This window comes from Chionomys nivalis, chromosome 9 (genome assembly GCF_950005125.1).
Source record: "Chionomys nivalis chromosome 9, mChiNiv1.1, whole genome shotgun sequence".
Lineage (NCBI taxonomy): Eukaryota > Metazoa > Chordata > Mammalia > Rodentia > Cricetidae > Chionomys > Chionomys nivalis.
Window position 1 is genome coordinate 25,071,519 of NC_080094.1, and position 22,537 is coordinate 25,094,055.

The window sequence follows — 22,537 nt, forward strand, 5'->3', positions numbered from 1 at the left end:
GACATCTGGGACCGTGAATGCCCCTGAGATGGGCACAGAGTAGCCGGGCTGGGAAGACTCGGTCCTCGGGTGAACTTGGGGGTAGTCTCATGTCTTCCAGGCCTCTCCCCACCACCGCCACCGCCACCACCACCACCATCACTCCAGGCCTGCGCTGGCTTTCTCTCACAGAGTTCCTGTGTGTTGGTGGTCACAAAAACAGTGGGTGGGGGCCAGGAGGCCAGATGACCTGTTGGGCTCCTGAGGCAGGGCATGGAAGTCCTCTCACACAAAGCCTACTCTGTCCTCCCCTAGCAGCTGGGCTGCGTTCTTACCCTTCTAGAAGCTTCCCATCCACCACCACAGCAGCCCACTTGCTGGACCCCCAGCCATCCCACTCCAGGCAAGGGTGCCCCAGGTGGGGCAAAGCAGAGGCTACAGGGCAGTAGTTCAAAGGAGGGAGCTAGGGAGAGACTGGGGAACAGCCTGGACGTCCTTGGAGTCTGGGTGGGGCTGATGGGCCACGGCCCTGTCTGAGGAGGCGGTAGCAAGATGGATTCCAGGCCACACTCCACGTTCACAGAGGAGAAGCGATACTGAATGAGGGCCTGGGGAGCCTCGAGCCTCCCGGCCTGGTGCAACTTTGCTCTGACCAGCCTCCTCTAGAGATCTGGCTGGCTCTCTCTGGCCTTCTGAGCTGTGTGACTTCAGCCTTGACCACCGTGCAGCTGCGTCCAGGCTTAGCTGCTCCTGGGGCTCAGACCCCCAGAGCCATCAGTGCCCCTGAACTACTGATCTTCTTGAAGCGATTGGCTGCGCTGACAGCAATGAAGTTTTTCTAGGGGACGAGAGAGAAATTCTGGTCAGCACTTGAGCAGAGGAGAACCTGGGGATGGCGTGTCCTTCAGAGTCCCCCATTCTGGCCAGAGAGAGGGCTTAGCAGACAAAGAAAGGTGCTTGCAGACAAGCCTGAGTTTGTTTCTGGGACCCACACGGTAAAAGGAGAGATCGGGCCCTCAAAGCTGTCCTCTGACCCCCACACAGAGGCCACTGCACGAGCGTGTCCTCTGGACCCTCCATTATATGCTGGCCACTGTTTATTTATTTGCTAATAAATAAATGTTAAATAAAAAATTTTAAAGACTTTTAAAAGACCCAACCCCATTAAAGGAGTCAGAGGCCAGGGGAGCCACAATGCCTAGCCCAGCTCTGAACAGCACCAGGACACTGTGCAAACAAAAGAGGCCCCTCACCCCAATCCGTGAGTCCCTCAACCTGTGGGTGTCGATCCCTTGGGGGTCAAATGACCCTTTCACAGGGGTCGCCTAAGACCATCAGAAAACACAGATTTTTGCATTATGATGCATAACAGTAGCAAAATTACTGTTACAAAATAGCAGCAAAAGTAATTTTTATGATTGGGGTCACCACAGCATGAGGAGCTGTGTTCAAGGTTTGCAGTGTTACCGATGTTCTACAGCTGGCCTCCTGTTCCGCTCTGACCTCCCCTTCGAGTCCAGCCATGCAGCCTGCGGCCTGGTGCTCTCGCCATTCAGGTTCCACCGTGGGGCTTCTCACTGACTGCTCCTCAGCCTGGATCCCTCCCCGTCCCCCATCTCCTCCGAGGTCTTGATTCACCTGTCGCTCCTCACCAGGCCCTACCTGTTCAAAGGTGGAACCCCTCCCCCGGCACTCCCCACCATTCTCCTACAGCTCTCTATTCTCACTGCAGGTCAAGTCCAAGACCCAGATTCTTGCCTCCTGTCTCCATGGCAGCAGTGGAGCCTTTAGTAGTAACAGGTGTTCAACAAACATTCGGGACATGAAGGGGGTCGGAGATGCTCTGAACCCCCCATTAATGATCCTCCCCTGGCAGGAGAGGTGGGCGACAACTCCAGGTCAGAGGGGGAGCCAGCCCAGGACCCAGAGAAAAGCCGACATTTTCCAGACCAGGTCAGGCCCTGCCAACAGAGCCGGTCGGGCTGGACCTGGCCGCAAGGCTCTCCCACCCCTCGGCCTCCTCCTCCTGCCCCAGCTCTGGTACCTTCCAGCGCCTCTTCATTAGGTATTTCTTAAGCAGGATCTGGGACTTCAGACGGCGGTTGCAGCGTTTGGCTTTCTCTGCCAGGTTGTTGAGCCAGGGGTGGGCCAGGCACTGTTCCGCACTCATTCGGGCGCTGAGGGGAAGGCAGTGTGGTGAGGGCAGGCCCGTGCCAGGCCCACTTGGCCCGGATATGCTCTCTGCCCTTGAACATACAAGGTCCCCAGCCTCACCTCTGGTCCTTCATGATGAGATTGGAAACAAAATCTTTGGCCTCGTCCGACACAGCCTCAAAGGTCTCCTCATCAAAGTACCAGTTCGCAGACAGGACATTGTTTAGGGTCTCTGTGTCATCATCTCCCAGGAAGGGGGAGAGACCACTCAGCCTAGAGGGAAGGAGAGTCCGGCAAGACAGTGAGGCGGCAGGGTGGGGCAGAACCCAGGAGGCAGCATGTGCTAGAAAGACCCGGGGCTTCCAGAGTAGGACAGACCTGGGTTTGAATCTGGCTGGGTGACTTTGGGCAAGTCACTTCCCCTCTCTGAGCCTCACTCTTCTCATCTGTAAAATGGGCACGGTCACCCCAGCTTCCCAGGGTTGCAGTAAAGATGGGGAATGTTGAGTGTGAAACACACAGTGGGTGCACACAAAAAGATGTCCCCTGTCCCTCCGTCCCCACCCCAGGGGCATGGGGAATCTGATGTCCAGAGTCTGCCCAGGATGGGATGCTGTGCTTTTTGGTAACCTTGGTTCTTCCAAATATAAAATGGGTATAAAGTTCCCCCTTCTGATTCTCCCTAGCATCCTCCCCCCAAAAACAAAAACACCCTGGCTGCGGGGTCAGACCACTCCAGCAGAACCCCAAAGTCAGTCTTATCTTCTACCCATCCCCGTGCCCCTGCTGACTTGGGCCAGCACCTCCCCAGGGCTCACAGCATGTAGGTGATCACCCCCAGGCTCCACATGTCAGTCTTGTCAGAGATCTGGTCATAATTCACCACCTCAGGCGACAGGAACTCCGGAGTCCCAAAATTCACCTTCAGTTTTTCGTTGGGGTTGTACCTGGGAGAGAGATTGAGAGCTCAGGTCCCCAGCTGCCACCAGAAACATCCAGCCCCTTCGCCACCCCCCTCTCGGCCCCACCCTCCCACACACCCAGGGGTACCTCCGTGCTAGCCCGAAGTCAATTATCTTCACCAAGTGGCCGGTGGTGTTCACACACAGGATGTTCTCTGGCTGAGGAGACAGGGATGGCCCAGGTTGGCCTCTGACCCAGCTCACCCTCCTTTCCCTACAGGCTTCATCCTGGCCCCTTATTGGGGCCCCACATGTGGGCGCAGATCCTTAGGTGATGCTCAGAGACCCTTCAGGCCTGTTTGCCCTCTCCCTAAGGAGACTGAAGTCCTGTGAGGAAGGGGCTTGCCTCAAAGCACAGGACGGCCCAGTAGGCACAGATGGAATCTTTCTTCACTCAGTGGTGTGGAGGGTGGAAAACCGAGGTCTGCAGATAGGCAGTGTGTCCCGGCCAGAGGCCAGGCAAGGATGCTATCAGAATGAGCAGCCTTGTAGGGCCATGAGAAGGCCTCTAATCTGCAAGGTTTCTGCTGCCTGCAGCTGGGCAGTGCCCGCCTCTCACGAGCACGAGGCCTGTGCTACTTTATTTAACACATGGGTGCATTTGGTGTATTATGCCGCTGTGCACGCATGTGTGGAAGTGGAGTGTCTTTCTCAATTATTCTCCACCTTGCTTTTTGAGATAGGGTCTCTCACTGGACTTGGGGCTCACTGAATGGTGAGACCAGTCAGCCAACAGGTCCCCAGATCTTCTGGTCTCCAGCTCCCTGCTGCTGGAATCACAGGCATGAACCGCTGCACCTGGCTTTCTTACTGTGGTTGCTGGGCATCCGAACTCAAGTCCAAATTCCTGTGCTTGCAAGGCAAGCTCTTTACAGACTTGGCCATCTCAGTTACTTTTATCTATTTTTTTGAGATGAAGGTCTCACTGTGCTACCCCAGTCTGGTTCTGAATTGCCAGGCTTGAGAAATCCCTCAGCCTCAGTGCTTGAACTATAGGCACCTGCCACTTCTCCACCTTACTCCTCAGCGCTCCAGGCCAGGGACCACCTTCTCCCGGCCTCTCCCATGCTCCGTCAAAGTTGGTGGAAAAGTGTGCTAGTGAAGAGCTCATAAACTCACCCCAGGCCTTCACTTTATCTTCTTCCCACAGGGGACACAGGACTAGGTCAAGAGTAAATGGGGTGAACATTGAAGTTAACATGGTTCAAAGACAGGAGCTAACATAGAAACTCCGCCACCTCTGCAGAGTGACACGTGGTGCCACCTCTGCAGAGTGACACATGGTGCCATCTCTGCGTAGTAAAATGGGGTGCCACCTCTGTGGAGTGAAATGGGGTGCACCTCTGTGGAGTGCCACGGGGCGCCACCTCTGTGGAGTGACATGGGGTGCACCTCTGTGGAGTGAAACGGGGTGCAGCTCTGTGGAGTGACATGGGGTGCCACCTCTGCAGAGTGACTTCCACACCTACACCATCCAGGGCCTTCATCCTCCTGACCTGACCTTTCAGCAGAGCTGTATGGTCTATTTGAGCTTTGTGGTCATTCAAGAAAACAAGACATGGGAACTTCTGTAGCTTCGCTAGCATCCCAATGCAGAGAAAGAAAGAACAGCTCCTGGTAGAAGTGCACAGGGACCCAAAAACTGACCCAAGCCTTCTCAGAAACCTATTCCCACCAGACTTAGGGATGTCCTGCAGCCGAGACACACTGCTTTCTGCACTACAAACCCCTATGAGAGCACACTCCCTTCTCCTGGGACCTTGCATTTTAATTAGGGGCCTACTCTACGCCCAAATCAGCCTTCGCGGGGGAATAACAGACACCTAATGTCCCACCATGTAGCTCTCCAGCTATCCTAGCTCCTGGAGGGACCCCATCTATCCCTGTAACTCAAGAATCACCTCTGACTCTTTCCCAACCCACTCCACACACGCCCTCAGCCAGGTACTCCTATGTTTCCAAGTGCACCCTGCAGTTTCCCCCGCCCAGGCTCTCTCCTAGCTTCCTACCATGGCCTCCTAAGCCCCCATCTCCTCTGCTCCCATTTGTCCTCATAGGCACCTGAAGGAGCTGCTGGGAGAATCCCACACCCTCTCAGACCATGACACTGAGCAAAGCCAGCTGTTGGATGCTCCCATCCATCCACCCATCCACAACTCTGCTCCACCCGACAAATGTTTGCTTCTCCACCTCTACCCTCTGCATGCCCTGGGTACTCTGTTGTGCCTTCTGTAATCTGTTTTTTAATAAATTTTACTTATTGGACATTGTATAATGAACAGGGAACAAGTCCATCCTAGTCCCAGTTGTAAGTTCCCGCACTAGGATGCTCTTTCCTGCTGCAGGCACTCAGCAACTGTGAGTTGAGTGAAACAGGTACCCACCCCCATACTGATGGAGCTTATTAACTTTCCCTCTCGATACTCATTAGCGTCTGCCACAGTGACAGGAGACACCTGGTAGCTTGTGTTTCTCCTCCCCATTCCAGGCCCTAAGCAGTTGCCTCTAAGCTCTCAGCAGCCACTGGTGCTGATGGGAGTGGGTGCACCGTGGTCAGCTGTGGGCAGGATGTGAAAGTCCTCTTAGAGTTCATCACTGGCGCCTGCCTCCTACTCACTGCGACCCTGGCATGAGGCTTCTCAGTGAGCTCCATGGAAGAGTCCCAGAACATGGGGCTGTTGGGAAGTGAACCCTCAACTCTAGGTTCTCGATCTGAGTAAGGAATGCACACTGGCCATTCCCAAGCCAACACAGATATAGCCGCTATGTGACACCGGCAGCTGGAAGGCATCTAACACCAGACAGTGAGCTCCATGGACGTTGAGACTACGGGATGCCTCCCCCGACGCACCCCTGCCTCTCTATTCCTAGCACTTAGGGAGCACTCGGGGTCCACTTGGAAAAAGCTGGAAGATGGAGAAAGGGGACTAGGAGGAGCTAGAGAGATGGGTGGGGTCAACAGCGACACCGGGTGGTGGCACCGGTTCAGGGAGCTTCAGCCACTACCTTGAGGTCCAGGTGCAAGACTCTCATCTTGTGCATGAAGAGGATCCCATCACAGATCTGCCTGACGAACACCATGGTATCCACCTCAGTCAGCTGGTAGTCCTCATCCACGATCCTCTCAAAGAGCTCGCCGCCCTCGATGCTGTGTGCACAGACCCCTCTGCAGACTGGCTCCGGGCCGCTGGCCCTGCCGCCCAGCCCCGGCTCCCACATCAGACACTTACTACTCCATGAACAGGATGATCTCATGTGAGGTCTCAATGGCCGAGTACAGCTGGATCAGATTGCGGTGGTTCAGCTGGTTCATGACCTCGATCTCCAACATCACCATTTCCTGGGGAGCAGGAAAATCAAGGGGACCCACTGGGCACCAACACCCCCACCCTCTAGCCTCTTCCCTCCTGGTCTCCTTGCCTCTGCCACTCTCTCCCTATAACCTCACCCCGAGCATTTGCATCAAGTCCATAACTATGTTGTATCCACGTGGAACCAGTTCCCAAAGCCATGTGTGGTGGCACATGCTTGTAATCCCAGAATTCAGGAGGCAGAGGCAGGAGAGTCAAAGGTTAAAGACTAGCCTGGAACACTCAGTAAGACCCTGTCCAACCCCCACCCCTAAAATGGGATTGATTCTCAAATACATAGCACTGCCACTGAACTCTGCCCTCATCTCTAGACGCTAATCTATCCAGCGACTATCTTTACCATTTCCCTTGGGGATCTAAGCAAGACCCAGATTCTTCGCGTGCTAAATAAGTCCGTGGTACCAACCCCTCTCCATGATTGACTTGCCAGCAGCCATCAGAAAAAAAAGACAGAATCTTCAACAAGCACTGGGGACAAAGAGCTAGGAGCTATGGTCTCTTCATGCCCACCAACAGTCATTAAGGCCTTTGCCACAGTTCCACCATAAACTAGATCAGAATCTCCGCCAACCCTCACCCCCCCTCCCCACAAACAACTGTCACTTGTGACGGTCAGGCCAGTGGTTCCGTTGCCGGCTGATATAGGTAGGAATGTGACCGGCATGTGCTATTGTTCAGGCCTCTCCATACACCCGCATTCCCAGGGAGCTGCTAAACTCTAGGTGCCAGTGCAAGGCTGTCCAGCTGTGGCTCTTTCCCCTCATTCCACCCCTTCATCCACCTCTCAGTTCGCCTCCTACCACTTCCCCAGAGAGGCCCGCATGTGACATGGTCCCTCTGATCAAACTCCCCATCCCTGCCCTGGTTCTCTCAACACCTGGTGCCATGCTCTTCGTTTTGTTCCAGCTTTTAGTCATCTATCTGTCCCTAGTCTCTGATGTTCTGGTCCCATGAGGTTGGGGACTTTTTCAGTCCTGTGACATTTCTGTGGCACCTGGTACAGTGGACGGCAAGGAAAAAAAAATGTTCCATGATTAATGAACCAACAGCTGGCTCCAGTTAATTCACACGGCACATGGGCACTGAGCATCCATGCTGAACCAGATCCTGTGATAGAGGCCAGGGAAGATCAGTCAAAAGTGCAGATCAGAGTGCAGATCTGAGGCTGGGGATGTGGCTCAGTTGGTAGAGCATGCCTAGCATGCATGAGGCCCTGGGTTCAATCCCCAGAACCATGTAAACTGGATGCAGTGGCGAACACTGCAATCACAACCCTCAGAAAGCAGAAGCTGAGGGACCAGGAATTCAGGATTCAGCCTCTGCTCCAAAATGAGCTCAAGGTCACTCTGGGATACGTAAGCCTCCATCTCAAATAAATAGGTAAATAAAAGATCCACACACCGGAGCAGGATAGAGCCACACAGAAAAGTCCCGGCTGTGCTCAGAGCAAAGGGAATCAGCATTCTGTAGCACCATGGCTCTGCTCCCATGGTCTTGGTGGGTCCCAGCCTTCCATACATGTGGCTACCTTTGCCTAGGACACTCTGTAACCTCAGCCCCTGCTACCTCTGCCCTCTGGGCTCCTCCTCCCTTCTCTCTCCTCCTCCTTCCATCTCTGTGATGCCAGAGTGAATCCTGAACGCCAGGAAATTGCTCTGTTTGAGTCTCATTCCCACGGTCCTCTGCCTGAAAGTCTCCCGTGGCCCGCCACTCAACACATTCGTCTGCAAAACCGTCACTCTGTAAACGCTGAGGCAGGAACCCCTCTGTTGCTCCTCACGCCCTCCCCTCCCCACAGCTTTCCTGAGACACAGCTCTGTTGGCACCTGTTGCCAAGCAGACTTCACTTCGCCCACGGCCCTCAACCCATGTGAACCCGCACACAGCTGCTCGCTCCTGGAACCAGAGCTGCTTAGACCTGCACAGACCACACTGGCAGTGGAGGAGAAACTCTCCACTGAGCTTCCTTTCCTTGACACAGGCTGCCTGGGGGCAGGTTCCCCGGTGTCTGTCACAGAACCCATGCTCCCCAGTGCTACTGAGCTTCACAGAGGGCCCAGTAGGAAGAGTCCCTGAGAACTGGGGTATCTGGTTTATGGCTTGGGGCACCAGCCTCCTGTAACAGGCTGTGTCCACCATTTCTCCTTATGTGGTATCTTTAATGACACAAGCTTCTCGTATCAGAGCCCAAGCCTAGCGCTGTGGGTAGGTAGAGATAAGAGATGGTCCGCTTTCCACCACTACCTTATCCTTGGGAGTCTGTTTCTTGATGACTTTGGCGGCCAATTTGAGGCCTGTGGCTTTCTCCGTGCAGGTGCACACAGCTCCAAACTTCCCACTAGAAAGAGAAGTTGAAGTGAGGATGCTTCCAAGACCCAAGGGTCAGCAAGAACCTATGCTCTGTTCTCCTCTGCCCAGGCCTGATGGTGACTCTGGCTGCCCCTCTGAGAGATGGGCGCATTCATTCCACTGGACCTAACTCCCTCATGATGGTGTTTGGAGAACATGGGGCGAGGTGGACCAGCCTTTGCATTTCCTATAGGAATGGCCAAAGGCACATCCGGGGAGGTGACCACAGTCACCACACCTCAGGGTGGGATGGATAGCACGTGTGACTACATAGAAGCAAATGCATGCATGTGAGCCATGTCCTAGTGGGTGTGTCTGTGCCACGGGAGCTGGTACACCGACCCCTGCCTTCCCCGTGCATGGTTCAAGGCTTGGGTCCCTGGCTCACCCTCCCAGTGACTCCTTTGAGTTCATGCTGAATTCACTGTTGACATTTCCGGTCCTCAGCTCCACGATCCTGTGTGGGAAGGGGGCCGGGGGTGGTGGGCAGTCATCTAAGGAGACAGAGTTGAGCTGTTAGAGCCAGGGGTGGGGACCCCGGGAAAGGTCTTTGACACCACTGCCTCCTGCCTACTGATCTGCCCCCACTCCCCCCGGAAAGATGAGTTTACCGAGTGATTCCTGAAGGATACCTGATCAGAACGGGACCCAGTTTCCAATTCTAGTTCTGCTGTGTACACCCAAATTGGCCTTTGTACACCCAAAATCTGTCTCCATTAGGGGAATTCAGGTTCACTGTAGAACTGAGGCCACTAGCTGACTGAACTCAAATGCAAGCTCTAGCGGGGAGGAAGGGCTGTTTCCATTAAAAAACCTCTAAACACCCAAACAAGCCCCCACAACAGCTGTGAAGTGGAATCCCAGACAGTGCGACTGCTGTGTCTGGGTGATGGTGTGGGTGGAGACACTTGCTCACCACCTGATTACACCACAGCGGGGCGCCCAGGGACGCAGCAGTTCGGTGGTGACGTGCTGCCATCTAGTGGACATCATGGGGACAGCGGGCTTGGAAGGCCAGCCGGCTGACTCATGGGAATGGAAACCTTTAAAAATAGTCCGAGGCAGCAGGGAAGCCACTCTGGTGATAAATCAGACAGCCCTTGGAGGTGGTTCAGGTCCTGTCATGCCAAGGATGTGATCTCTGGGCGGGGTGGAGGTCTCTGTCGCCGCGAGGGCAGGAGGCAGGGCCCTGGCCACCGCCCAGCCGCCAGGTCCTCCCACCCTGTCTGGGTGGCACTCTGCCGCAAGCCAGGCAGACTGGCTGGTCTCCTAGGGCACCTCAGTCTGGAGGAGGGGGTGTCAGGACACTCGGGGCTCTTCTGACCCTATGTCACCCCACCCCCAGCCCGACGGCACCCTTGCTGGGACCCCTTCCCCCTTCCTGCTGCTCAAGTTGGCTCTCCTGCCACCCAGGGCTTTCGCTGAGTACCTGTGGGGCGCGGCGCCAGCTTCCCTGGCCACTGGTCCCACACACAAACACCTGTGCAGCTCGTGAAACCGCTATGACTCCCTGAAACCCTCCCCTCCACCATTTCGTTGCCCTGCACCTGTAATTGGAACCCTTCCTCAGACAGCCTGCAAGCCCACTTGGCAGCAAGTCTCTGCTGCTCCACTCGGCTGCGTGATTGTCCTTCTTTAATGCCGTGTTAGCGGAAGTAGAAGACAATCAAAATTGGTTTTTGAGTCTGACAGCCTGCGCCATCTGTCTTTGGGCATTTAGTTTCCCTGTCCCACCTCTATCAGAAAGAAACACTGCCCGGTGCCCTGTGCCATTTGAACCGGGTAGCCCGGGGAGACCCGGATGAGGGTAAGATCAGGCCCCTGCATATGGAAGGAACCTTGGGACTATCCCATCCCTTCCCTCCCCCATCTTCGGGACACTTCAGCCCCAACCTGCCCCTACCTACCCAGAATTTGGAAGCAGTCTTCCTCCCTGGCAGTGAGACAGAGGGCCTGCCCCACCTCCGCTCTCTCTGAGGGAACAGCCTGGAACTCGATCCTCTGGGAGGTGTCCCCTTGCACCTTAGCCTGGCCAGCCTGGCCTGGGGCTTTCTCTGCCTCTGCTTTCTGGTTCTCTTCCAGGGTGTTTGTCCCGCCTTCTGCCTTGGCTGGCCCAAGATCTTGGGAGTCGGGGGTCATAGACACCCCTGTGAAGATGAGTTCTGTTGTCTCGCTTAGGGGCTTCTCAACCTGTGTCTTCTCAGAGCTAAGAAGTGAGACACACTGTGCAGGTTAGAGGCTTCAAAGACAACCTTGTTCCCCCTCCCCAAATACGTCCACCTCCACCATCCACTTCAAAGGCCAATTCTCAACACACGGAGTAACTACTGACGGAATCTGGCTGCCATGACGTGGCTCATCCTACCGACTGACAGGAAGCTATAAGCTCCTGATTCATAAAAACGGTTGCCATGTAACTGCCACTAATGTGTTACTATCAGATGGTGCAAGAAGTGCCGCCATTGTGTCTACAGTTCACGAGTGTCCAGTGTGTGGAACTGATTGCACTGGCTTGCGAGGGAACTGTTAGTTGCCTTTTTGTCTTAAATTAAGAAGGGCTACTCTCTCCAGCTCGCCACTTGCCACTCATGAAATAAGTTCCCAGAAGTCTTGAGAAAACAAACAGACAGGCAACCTGGGTGGCCTTTGGGGACATCCCCTGTCTGACGTTCTGTTCTCTGAACAAAGGCAATATCCTGGTTTCTTCGGGGACAGTGTGGGAGAAGGGGGGTCTGGGACAGAACTACCTTCCCAGTGCTAGATGTGATAACACCCAGTACTCAAGCCAGGGGGGATAAGCCTGGAAAGGGAGCTCCCCACTGTTTCCCTCCCCGAGCAGGGACATTCACCATGAGATGACAGCAGGGCAGCTAGGGCTGTGAAGAAAGGCGGGTGAGCCTCTTCGTCCCGCTTCTCGACACTCCACTGCTTTCCTGCCCGCCTTGGGCTCTTCAGGTCCCTGCTTGCCCGAGAGTGCTTGCTTGGCATCCTGATTCTGGACGCTGGCCTCAGGGGTGGCAGAGGGCTGGGGCAAGGCTGCAGGAGGCCCCACACTGCCTTCAGCAGGACCCCCGTCCCCGTCCCCCTCTCCTGAAGGGCCTTGGCTGCTGGCTGAGGCTGGAGTTGGGTCACCCTTTTCCTCTGGAGCAGGGGCTTTGGCATCTTTCTTCAGGGAGGGTGAATCTGAACCTTTCTTTGGGTGCGGAGTATCAGGGTCTTTCTTTGTGCTAAGGGGCCCCACATCTTTCTCTGTGCTAGGGTCTTTCTTCATGTTAGGGGGACCTGGGTCTTTCTCTGTCCCTAGGTCTTTCTCTGTCCCGAGGTCTTTCTCTGTGTTGGAGGGGCCCAGGTCTTTCTCTGCGCCAGGGTCTTGCTTTGTGTTAGGGGGACCTGGGTCTTTCTCTGTTCCAGGGTCTTTTTTCGTGTTAGGGGGGCCCAGGTCTTTCTCTGTGTCAGGGTCTTTCTTCGTGTTAGGGGGGGCCGGGTCTTTCTTTGTTCCAGGATCTTTCTCTGTGTTAGAGGGGCCTGGATCTTTCTCTGTTCCAGGGTCTTTCTTCATGTTAGGGGGGCCTGGGTCTTTCTCTGTTCCAGGATCTTTCTTCGAGTTAGGGGGGCCCAGGTCTTTCTCTGTCCCAGGGTCTTTCTTTGTGTTTGGGGGCCCTGGGTCTTTCTCTGTCCCGGGGTCTTTCTTCATGTTAGAGGGGCCTGGGTCTTTCTCTGTTCCAGAGTCTTTCTTTGTGTTAGAAGGGGCCAGGTCTTTCTCTGTTCCAGGGTCTTTCTTCGTGTTAGGGGGGCCTGGGTCTTTCTCTGTCCCGGGGTCTTTCTTCATGTTAGGGGGGCCTGGGTCTTTCTCTGTTCCAGGATCTTTCTTCATATTTGGGGGGCCTGGGTCTTTCTCTGTTCCAGGGTCCTTCTTTGTGTTTGGGGGGCCTGAGTCTTTCTCTGTCCCAGGGTCTTTCTTCATGTTAGAGGGGCCTGGGTTTTTCTCTGTTCCAGGGTCTTTCTTTGTGTTAGAAGGGGCCAGGTCTTTCTCTGTTCCAGGGTCTTTCTTCGTGTTAGGGGGGCCTGGGTCTTTCTCTGTCCCGGGGTCTTTCTTCATGTTAGGGGGGCCTGGGTCTTTCTCTGTTCCAGGATCTTTCTTCGTATTTGGGGGGCCTGGGTCTTTCTCTGTTCCAGGGTCCTTCTTTGTGTTTGGGGGGCCTGGGTCTTTCTCTGTCCCAGGGTCTTTCTTCATGTTAGGGGAGCCTGGGTCTTTCTCTGTGTCAGGGTCTTTCTTGGTGTTAGAGGGGCCTGGGTCTTTCTCTGTTCCAGGGTCTTTCTTCATGTTAGAGGGGCCTGGGTCTTTCTCCGTGGCTGGAGGGCTGGGGTCTTCCTCTGAAGCTGGAGTTCCATCGCCTGCAGCACCTTTAGGTGTCTGTTCTACAAAGGAGGGGGGGCATCATCAGCATCCCTGTCCTCCCTTTCCCTGCCAGGCCTGACAGAGATCGCTCTGGAACAACCTGTCAATGCCTGAGCCACCAGGACAGGCCTCCCACCACTCTGCATACTCGCGCTGAAGTGAACCCCAACAACCACTGATGGAGGCTTCCCATCTCCCCAGTCCCTCCAGCAAGGGGCTCCTGGACCCAGCCAACTCCACGCACAGATTATCCCCATTCCCGTGCAAAACAACCTTGGGCACAGACTTCCCTGTGAGGAACCTGCCCAACCCTGGCTTCAAAAACATCCCTTCTGAAGCTCCTCCCTCCCGTCTCCTGCCCTGGCTTGGCACCTGCTGACAGGCTCTGGATTCCGAGCTCAACTGCTCCGTTTTCCGTAGCCATGAGGTAGGTAGGCGTGTGTCTCTGCTTGTCTAACTCAAGTCTTTCTTGCTGCAGAAAGAGGAGAAAAGTGTATCAGGCTGTCAGACACCCTCCCCCTCTTTTCCGGTTTTGGAGAGAGAACACCAAGGCCAAGCAACTGGGAGGAGAGATGTACCTGGATAGAGAAGGGCAACGTGGTGGCCGGCAGTCTGCTCAGGAGCAATCCTGGGGTGGTTGTAAGGGATTGGGCCCGGTGGGCAGAGGCGGAGGCAGGGGTGTGGGCAGTGGAGGCGGAGACTAAGAGGAGGATCTTTGACACCAGGGGCCATGGAGTGCGGGTTGCCACCACCTGTCACTCTTGGCCCCCGTTCAGAGGACACGGCATTCTTCCCACAGCCTGACACGGGGTAGAATAGCACTGGAACCATCAGGAAGGAAAAAGGAGGGGGCACCCGGGCCCTGGGGAACAGACTGTGGCCAGGCCTTGCCGGGCATCCCCTGTGATTGGGATAAGGGTAGGGGCTATAAGAAGAGGGGCTCTTGGTGGGCTGAAGGGCAAGACTATGGCCAGGACCAAGTATGGCTCTGCCCATCTCTTTGCCACACCTCTCAGGGTTCCCAGGAGCTTGGGGAGAGCCACCGTGACTCCAGGGCCCAGCTCTGTGCCCCTTGGTATCCGGATCCACTCAGACCATCTCTGGGTAAGAAATCACGCCAGGGTCACTTGCTTAATTGTCTATAGGTCCAATTTTTTTTCCTGAGAAAAAGTTCCTTTCCCTGAGTTCTTTGGGGCTGTGGAGGTTTGGGTGAGTAGCCCAGGGAGATCAGGAAACATAAGAAGAGGAAACATAAGAAACAAGAAACAAGAAGGGCTGATGGGAAATTTCTTCAGGGACGGGGACCCAAGTTCGAGGTGTTCAGGCTGAGATGGGGCAGGGAGGACCATGCTGTAGGGTGCTCTCCCCCTGCCCAGAGGCTGCGGCCCACACTTTTCTGGGAGAGGCCCTGAGCACTGGCCAAAGCTGAGTGTTGATGGGATTATGGGGTAGGTGTCTGGGTCCAGATCCCAACTGAGGCAAACCTTTCAGTGGCTCACCATGCCTAGCCCTGGCCACCGCCCTGCAGAGGAGGAATGGAGGCTGCCAGGAGCCCAGGACCTCTCTGTAGTGGGGGAAATGTGGCATTGTGGAATGGATCAGGTAGCTGTTAGGGACAAATATGATGTCACCTCCAAAGGAGGGAAAAATCAGGTGCAAAACAACACAGAGGGCTGGAATTTGTGCAGACTTCTTTGGCAGGATAATGTAAAATCCATAACTTGGGTGGAAGGAAGCCTTCAAGGCTTCTTACAATTATTTGTTTTAATTTTATTTTTGGTTTTTAGACAGGGTCTTGCTATGTGGTCCAGGGTAGCCTAGAACCCACGATCCTCCTGCATCGGCCTCCAGAGTGCTGAGGTGACAGACATATGTCACTCACATCTCCAGCCTTTTACTGTTTTCCTTGGGCTTGAGAATGTATTGAATTTCAAAATGCATGATTTCTTTGAAAGCAGGCAAATGTGGAAGGCACTTGACAAAGCTAACAGAAGCTAGTGCAGGAGCCCCAGGCTCGGTTTCTGGCTCCATCTCCTCTCTGGGCTGTCCTGTTCACTATTTCTCTTCTTCAAGGTTCAGCAGACAACATGCCTCTTCCAGGAAGCCAAAACAAGCAATGTCCATGTAGCACTTCCCTGTGAGGGCTGGGCTGGATATGAACCTAAGCTCACCTAAGATAAGAAAGGGAGTCCCAGCCACCAAGCACCTCCTGTTGGCCTTTTCCAACTTCTCATTTCTCATTGTTGTTGGTCGTAACTGTGGGCCACACTGACCCCATTTTCTGGATGCAGGCAAGGAGGGCTATAGGAATGAGTGACTTGCCTAAAGCCTCCAACGTAGAGGAAGTTAGAGATACAGGTTAGTAGGATGTTTCATACACTTCGCTATCTTCTGCCATGTAGATCCATGGCATTCAGAAGGTTGAAAATGTCTCCTACCCTCGCCTGGGATGGGGACACCTCTGGCCCTCTATTTAACTGTCTCCCTAGCATGGCTTGGCTTGCCTTGAAATGTCGGAATTCTCCACCCACATTGCTCCTTGGTGGCCCCAGGCTGTTGCTATGGTCAGCTCACAGCCTAGGCATGGCCACCTGATACTTGGGTGTGTCCCCGACATCACATACCTGCCACAATGGCCAGTGGTTGACTAGCAAGGCTGGCTGGGAGTCTGGATTGCTTTACTAGGGTGGTTCTTGACGACATCCTCTGGTTACCTCTGTGGTTATCAATATGTCACCTGTCAGACCCTGAGCATCAGGTCTGATGATGCCACGCGTTTTCTTTTGACCCAGCTCCCAGGACCCACACAAGAGTCCTCAGAGTTTGGTGTTTCACATGTTAAAGATGCAGAGACCGATGCTGCGGATGCGGAGTGGGGCGGTAAATGGCTTGTCCCAAAGCCCTCAGCCTGGTGAGTGGCTTCAGAATGGTCAGATTTGAACTCGGAGCTACCTCTCATCACAACAGACTTTTATTCTAATCTGTTGGTCTTGTTAGTTTTCCCACACAAGAACCCTAGCACAAACCCTCGCCAGTGCCAGTCAGGTGCTCAAGGAGCATCATGGGTGGTGGGGGCAGAGGTTGATATTCAGTTGTGCCACCTGATCTGTGTAGGTTTTGTTTGTCCGTCTTTGTCAACTTGATACAAGCTAGCATCCTCTTAGAAGAGGGAACCTCCTTGGTAAGATTAGCCTCTGCACAAGCCTGTAAGGCATTTTCTTGATTAGTGATGGATGTGGAAGACACAGCCCATTGAGTGGTGTCATCTCCTGGGCAAGGAGTCCTGGCTTGTATAAGAAACATCCGTGGCCTCAGCTCCAGCTCCTGCCTCCAGGTTCCTGCCATGTCTTCCCTGCGTTCCCTTCATGGTGGACTGTAAGCTGTAAGCTGAAATAAACCCTTTTCTCCCCAAGTTGCTGTTGGTCATGGTGTTTTTTGTCACAGTGATAGAAAGCAAGCTAGACGGGGTCTGTCACTGAACACAGTTTAGCTGGGCTGACTAGCAAGGGGCCCTTTGCCTCTCTGGTGCGGCCACACCCAGCTTTCACATGAGTGTCCAGGGTGGAACTCGGGTCCTCATGACTGTGACACAGCACTATACAGACTGTTCCTCCCAGGGAACTGGCTTTCTCACGGCTGACTCTCTCTGGGGCCTCTGGCAATGTGTTTTGAAGAGTGAGTCTCCCGAGCCCCAGGAACATCCCGCCTTTAATCTCCAAGCAGCCTTATGGGGTCAGGGTCAGGGGCGCTACAAGGGAGTTCTCAACCATGAGTTATGAAGATGGCATGCGCCCCAGAGGTCTCCTCCTCTGCTGGAGGACCCCCTCCCACAAGGAAGCTCACTTGAGTTTTTAGAGACCTGTGAGCACCCAGGGTGGCTGAGAATGTGCGCCCAGCCTGTGTATGTAAAGCACTTGGTACAGGAGAAAGAGGCCCAGGACTTGGTGATGCGGTGACCACTGCAGATACAGAGTCCAGCTACTTTGCCTGCTCTGTCTACCGAAAGTGCCTGGGATGGGAAGTCGGCCTAGTTCTGATCTGTGTGGGATGACCTGGTCTTGTCAGCTGCTCGCAGGGAGTCCCCAGGGTTCTCAGAACTCTCTTGGAGGCGCAGGGGAGGGGCACAGGGGGAAGGGCACAGGGGAACCTCCGCAACCTGGCAAGAATCTACCAGAACCACTGCCCACCTAACTCATGAAGGGGTTTCCCCGCCCCGTGCCAGCTGCGCAGATGCCCTCTGCTTCTGTGGGGCCAAGGCAGGAAGTGGGACAGTGCCAGGCCCAATTAAACCCGCCAGGGGAATTAAGGTCAGCAGGATGCAATTATGCCTGTTGGATTTAACAAGGCCAGAGGGAAGGCTTCTCTAGCCAGAGTTCACGGCTCCTTAGGCCACTTGCCCTGGGCAGCTCTGCCTTCCAGGAGCACGGGTCCTCCCCATCTCCAGGCAATCTCACTGGGAATGCAGGGGTTAATGCCACCCAGCACTGCTTCTCAGCTCCCCAAAGGAAATCAGTCTGTCCAAGAGGCTTTACAAGGGCCTGCTTGAGGAGATGCTCCCCCCGCCTGACCCTTCCCTCTGTGATGGAAAATTCAGGCAGTTGAGCAATGGCAAGGGAAAGGCCGCGTTCACTCCAAGCCTTCTATGAGAGCCACTGGGCTGTCATCAGCACATTGCTTTCCTTGTCCTCTCCCACTCGGAGCCCTGTCAGTCCTTCCCAGCCAGTCCTGTGAGAAAGCTCTGTCCCTGCCATACACTCTGTCCTTCATGCTGAGATTGGTGGAGGAGAGACAGCAGCAGGCATTCTGAGTGTCTCTTACTCGTTTGAATTGCGTGGTTCTTTTCAATGACCCCTTCTAACTATGACTGGATGAATCATAAGTGAAACCCTGTCAGCATGGGCACAGACAGAGCACGGTAAGGGTGACGCTGAGATCTGAAACACACGGTGGGCAGGGCTGAGTTCTCAGCAGAAGGCACAAGGCCCACTGCTCCAAGCTCTCTCCCTGCCTGAGCTCCTGGAATTCATTTCGGAGGAGGGCTGCCTGGGATTGGGTACCAGGAGTTTGTCATTTTGAGCAGCTGAGCAGCACTTCAGATGTTTTGAATGCAAACCCAAGATGGAAGATTGCCATGCCAGAGACCCACTCACTAGAAAGCATTACCAGAGGCACAGAGAGGGCCAGCTGGGAGGCAGGCTGTCTCGGGGTGAGTCACCTGGGTACAACCAGAGGAAAGTTCTGGGGACACATCCTTGTCCTGTGAGGCCATGCTTCTTAGCCCAGATGCACACAGAAGCCCCTCAGGGCTTCCATAATCTATGATGTCCCCCTCTCCTTGAACTTAGCCAATTACATCAGAGCCTGAGGAAGGGAGCATCTCCCCAGAAGAATCTGAGGTGCAGTCAGGGACTTTCCTGGGGGGCAGGAACTGCTTCTCCCTTGCCTTGAAATCCCTCCAGGGTTGGGAGAAAGTGACATATGTGGCAGCTGTCACTTTTGACTTGTAGGGGGCATTTGCACATCCTCCTGAGACCTCTGTAAGCCCAGGTGTTAGGGACCACATCTCCATCAACCCCGTGTCCCAAACAGCACATGGCATGGTGCTGTGTGGTTGACAGTGACAGATGCTGCTATTTGCCATGTGTTGATGCTGTGCCGGTCAGGCATCCTTAGTTCCCCTCACCACAGACAGTAGGTGTCAGAATCATTCTCTTATCTAAGAGGAAACTGAGGCAGAGAAGAAACTGAGCCAAGGCTTCAGAGGCAGGATTTGAATTCTAACTTCCCCTGGACCCCACGGGTTTCATTTCTTCTGTGTGCCAGAAGCAGTGGCCACTGAAAAGCAAACTCTTGTGTGAAGAAAGCAAGAGCCAGGGGTGGCAGAGCAAGCCTTCTTAACCCCAGCACTCAGGAGGCAGAGGTAGGCTACCCAATGAGGCCCTATCTAAAAACATAAGAATACTGGGATATTGTCATCAACTTGGTGGCCCCAGTGGTTCTATTAATATGGAAGAATAAATACTTTCTTTGGCATGGCTCTGGGACAAGGGAAGCGGGTCCAGCCCCTCCTCCTCCTTCCCCCACCCCAGTCCAACCTCTGCAGCATAAACAGCAAAGCTAAAAATAGTTCCCTAATGACGTCAGAGGAACAAGGTCATCTGAAAATTGCCCACAGCCACTGGACACCTCCCTATAGGATCAAGTGGCAGGAGGGTACCCCAGTCCGGTGCAGCTGTTCCAAGAACAGGAAATGTCCCGGGAGCAGGCTTGAGCACAGTGCAGGGAAGGTAGGGGCAGCGGGGCGAGGCGTGAATGTGTCACGGAGGAGGAGTGGGTCATGCAGAGTGCAGACCCAGGAGTTAGTAATCTGACTTTGTTCTGGGAGTTATTCTCAACACACGATCCCAGGAAATGGCTCAAGAAGTGGAGAATGTGTGCTCTGTCCTGTGGGTGGCCAGGCAGCTCCTGGCCTGGCCTGCCTCTGCTATTTTTAAAGCTCCAGGTCTCTTGGCTAACCAAGCTGTGTTACCATAAGATTGAGGGGATCCCTGGCAAGCTCCGAAGGGCTTCTGGGTAGAGGAAGATGAAGGGTGTCCAAGCTGAGTAGAAGTAGAAGCTGAGGAGGTTCCTCCTGGGTGTAGCCCACCTGACATCTGGGCCACTCTGCCAATCAGTCAGGCCTGCTAAAGCTTGTGGCTCTACATCCCTGACAGGAGCCTGAACATCCAGCAGGGCACGGCCCCCATCGAGGGGATTCCTGTTCTGACAACTGTGGAAAAAGGAAAGGACCTGCCCCGTGCCTGAGATGCTTAGCTGGAGCGCCCCCTCCCCCCACAACACACATAGACAGTGCCCAGTTCAGTGGATACCCCAGCTCACAAGCCTCACCCTCTGGGAGCCCCTGAGGACACCCACATCCATGCACAGACCTTGCTACTTCCAGCAGCATAACAAAAAATAATAATCTCTGGTCTGTTACATGACTTGTTGGAAGAATCTATGGAAAGGCATCCACTCTCAATCCTCCTCCTAGGCATGGCGTTTCACAGAAGAGATAAACACCAACTCAAGGAACTTAGCAACAGAAACGGCTGGACAGAGAAACTCTCCAGGGCCCCGAGTAGGGAGGAGAGTGTACTCATCCTGGGTGTTTCTGATTAGCCTGGGCACTTAGGGTCAGATGAGAGAGTGGCTGCCAACTCCAGGGGAACCTGAGTCAGGATCAGCAGGTCCCCTGCCTGGCACAGTGGTCCCCACATATGGGCATGCAACACCTCCCTTGGAGGGTTCATGAAAACACATAAGCCTGGGCCCATACCAAGGGCATCTGATTCAGCGGGGCCAGAATGAGGATAGTGAGTTTGCATTTCTAGTTGTGGGTGATTCTGAAGCTGTGGCTTCATGGAGAAAGCTCTCAGGCCAGGATGCTGAGCCTCCCTTTGCCAGGAAGCCTGCGACAGTAGCCAACAGTGCTGGTGCACATGAGGAAACACAGATACACTCAGCGAGACACACTCAGCGTTCCACCACGGCAGCTGGCTAACTGCTTCCTGGACTGGCCTTTCATCGCCTCACTACAAACTTCAAGGAAGGGAAAAGCCAATGTGCACATGTAAGGAAGCCGAGAAGAGCCATAGCAGGCTCAGGGAGCCCACCACCAAGACAGCAGCCAGCGGGACCATTGCCACCAGCTCCGCTCATGCCCATCCCTTGCTCCTCTCACTTGTGTGAATTCCCATAAACCTCCTGCCTCACAAAGAAGGCACCCGGTTTCCTTTAATTGGCTGCTAACAAGGCCACTGAGCCTGTCCTGTCAGGCTCTTAGCCAAGGATGAGCAGCAGGGGCTTCTAGCCACTGACAACTAATACTGAAAATGTGACTCAAGTGTGGTCACGGTCACAGAAGCTAGCAGTGACCATTGGTACCCACAGTGGCCGGGGTCACATTAGAGCCAGGGAAAACTCCCCTTCACCAAGCTGGAGAGGCCCATTCTGGGCACATTGTTCCAACAACCTTCATCATCATCTTTCCTTTCTGAGACAGTCTCCAGCCAGGCAGACCTCAAGCTTGATACAGCCCAGAGATGACCTTGAACTTCTGGTTCTCCTGCGCCCACTTACCCAGTGCTGGGATTACAGGCATTTGCCACCATGCCTGGTTTAACAAAGAAGCTTGGGGTTGAACCCGGGGCTTTGTGCATGCCAGGCAAGCACTCTGCCAACCAAGCTACACCCCAACCTCTACCACTCCAACTAAGATGAGATTGAAGTCCGGAGAATTCGTCATACTAAAGGCCATGAAGCCAGAGGAGCAACTCCCAATTCCCTAATACCAGGTTTGTTTAGCTCTCCAGTGCTCCCCCCAGACTTTGTGCAAGCTTACAAAGCAACCAGTTTCCTCGGCCACCAATGCCATGAAAAGCAAAGCGCAGGGGGGAGAAATAAAAAGAGCAAGATGAGGCATTGGTTTCACTGCGCCATCTTAAACCGTCTCCAACGACAGGACTGCTTCCAAGGGGGGAAAATGAAAAAAAAATGTATCACATGTTGGATGGGGCAAGAGGTACCTTTATGGAGTCTGTTAGTAATTGAACATTCTGTGCAATCTTTAACCAGTTCCAAGGTCAAGAGAAACATCAGAAAATATGTGTGTGTCAGAGGACAGCAATATTCGGGGATTAGTTCCCTGGAGTGATCTGGGCTAGATTTCCGCTTCCAGAACAGCCCTTGGAAAGTCCTCAACAAGACAGCACACTGGCCTCCAGCATGCTTTATTGACGTGCACGTGGGAAAGCAGGGCTGGGAGCTAGAGGCGTTCTGGCAGTGCGCAGCAGCAGGCTTTAGAAGAGCCTGAGCATGGAAGAAATTACCTAGGAAAAACTTGGGAGGTGATAAGATGAAAGGAGCCGTATGTATTGTCCTGGCTCAACCTTACTTGACAGAGGTGGGAACCGAGACTCAGAAAAGAGGAATAATGCGCTAGAGGTTTGCCACTTGTCCGTAGCAGAAGAGAGATTATGAGCTCCACCCCCACTTTCCAAAAGACACGTCACAGCCTCCAGAGCAAAAAAGTCCAAGGACTTTCTCCTTTCCAATCTGACCAGAAGGCTTGGGGACAACAGGTCCACTGTGGACATCAACTTGAAAATGTAGCTGCAAGGCTTTAAAACAACATAACTGGAATTATTTCCAGGAAGGCTTGGCTAGGTGTCAATACATTTTTGGTTTTGCTTTTGCTGGGCATGGGTGTCAGTAATGCTGACACCACGCTAGCTAACAGCAGCTTTCCATTGCAACTATGAATAACTTGCAAATAAACATGC

At 54.0% G+C, this 22,537-nt stretch overlaps 1 protein-coding gene across 1 annotated transcript; it reads right to left on the bottom strand.

Annotated features, from left to right (window-relative positions):
- Positions 1-205: 205 nt before the first annotated feature.
- On the bottom strand, positions 206-13,873 carry Mylk2 (myosin light chain kinase 2). Its single transcript, XM_057780946.1, has 13 exons — positions 13,793-13,873; positions 13,587-13,686; positions 11,665-13,234; positions 10,723-11,021; positions 9,204-9,309; positions 8,711-8,804; positions 6,326-6,435; positions 6,102-6,243; positions 3,184-3,254; positions 2,952-3,080; positions 2,254-2,406; positions 2,024-2,156; positions 206-817 (listed from the first exon to the last, which is right to left on the bottom strand). The coding sequence occupies exons 2-13, from the start codon at positions 13,636-13,638 to the stop codon at positions 737-739; spliced, it is 2,940 nt and encodes a 979-aa protein (XP_057636929.1). The 5' UTR covers positions 13,639-13,686; positions 13,793-13,873; the 3' UTR covers positions 206-736.
- Positions 13,874-22,537: the final 8,664 nt, after the last annotated feature.

Coding starts and splice junctions, on each gene's coding strand:
- Mylk2 (XM_057780946.1), bottom strand. CDS start 13,638: ATGGCTACGGAAAACGGAGCAGTTGAGCTCGGAATCCAGAGCCTGTCA. Junction 9,310..10,722: donor AGACTGCTTCCAAATTCTGG/GTAGGTAGGGGC, acceptor CTGTCTCCTTAG/ATGACTGCCCACCACCCCCG. Junction 2,157..2,253: donor CTCATCATGAAGGACCAGAG/GTGAGGCTGGGG, acceptor CCTTCCCCTCAG/CGCCCGAATGAGTGCGGAAC.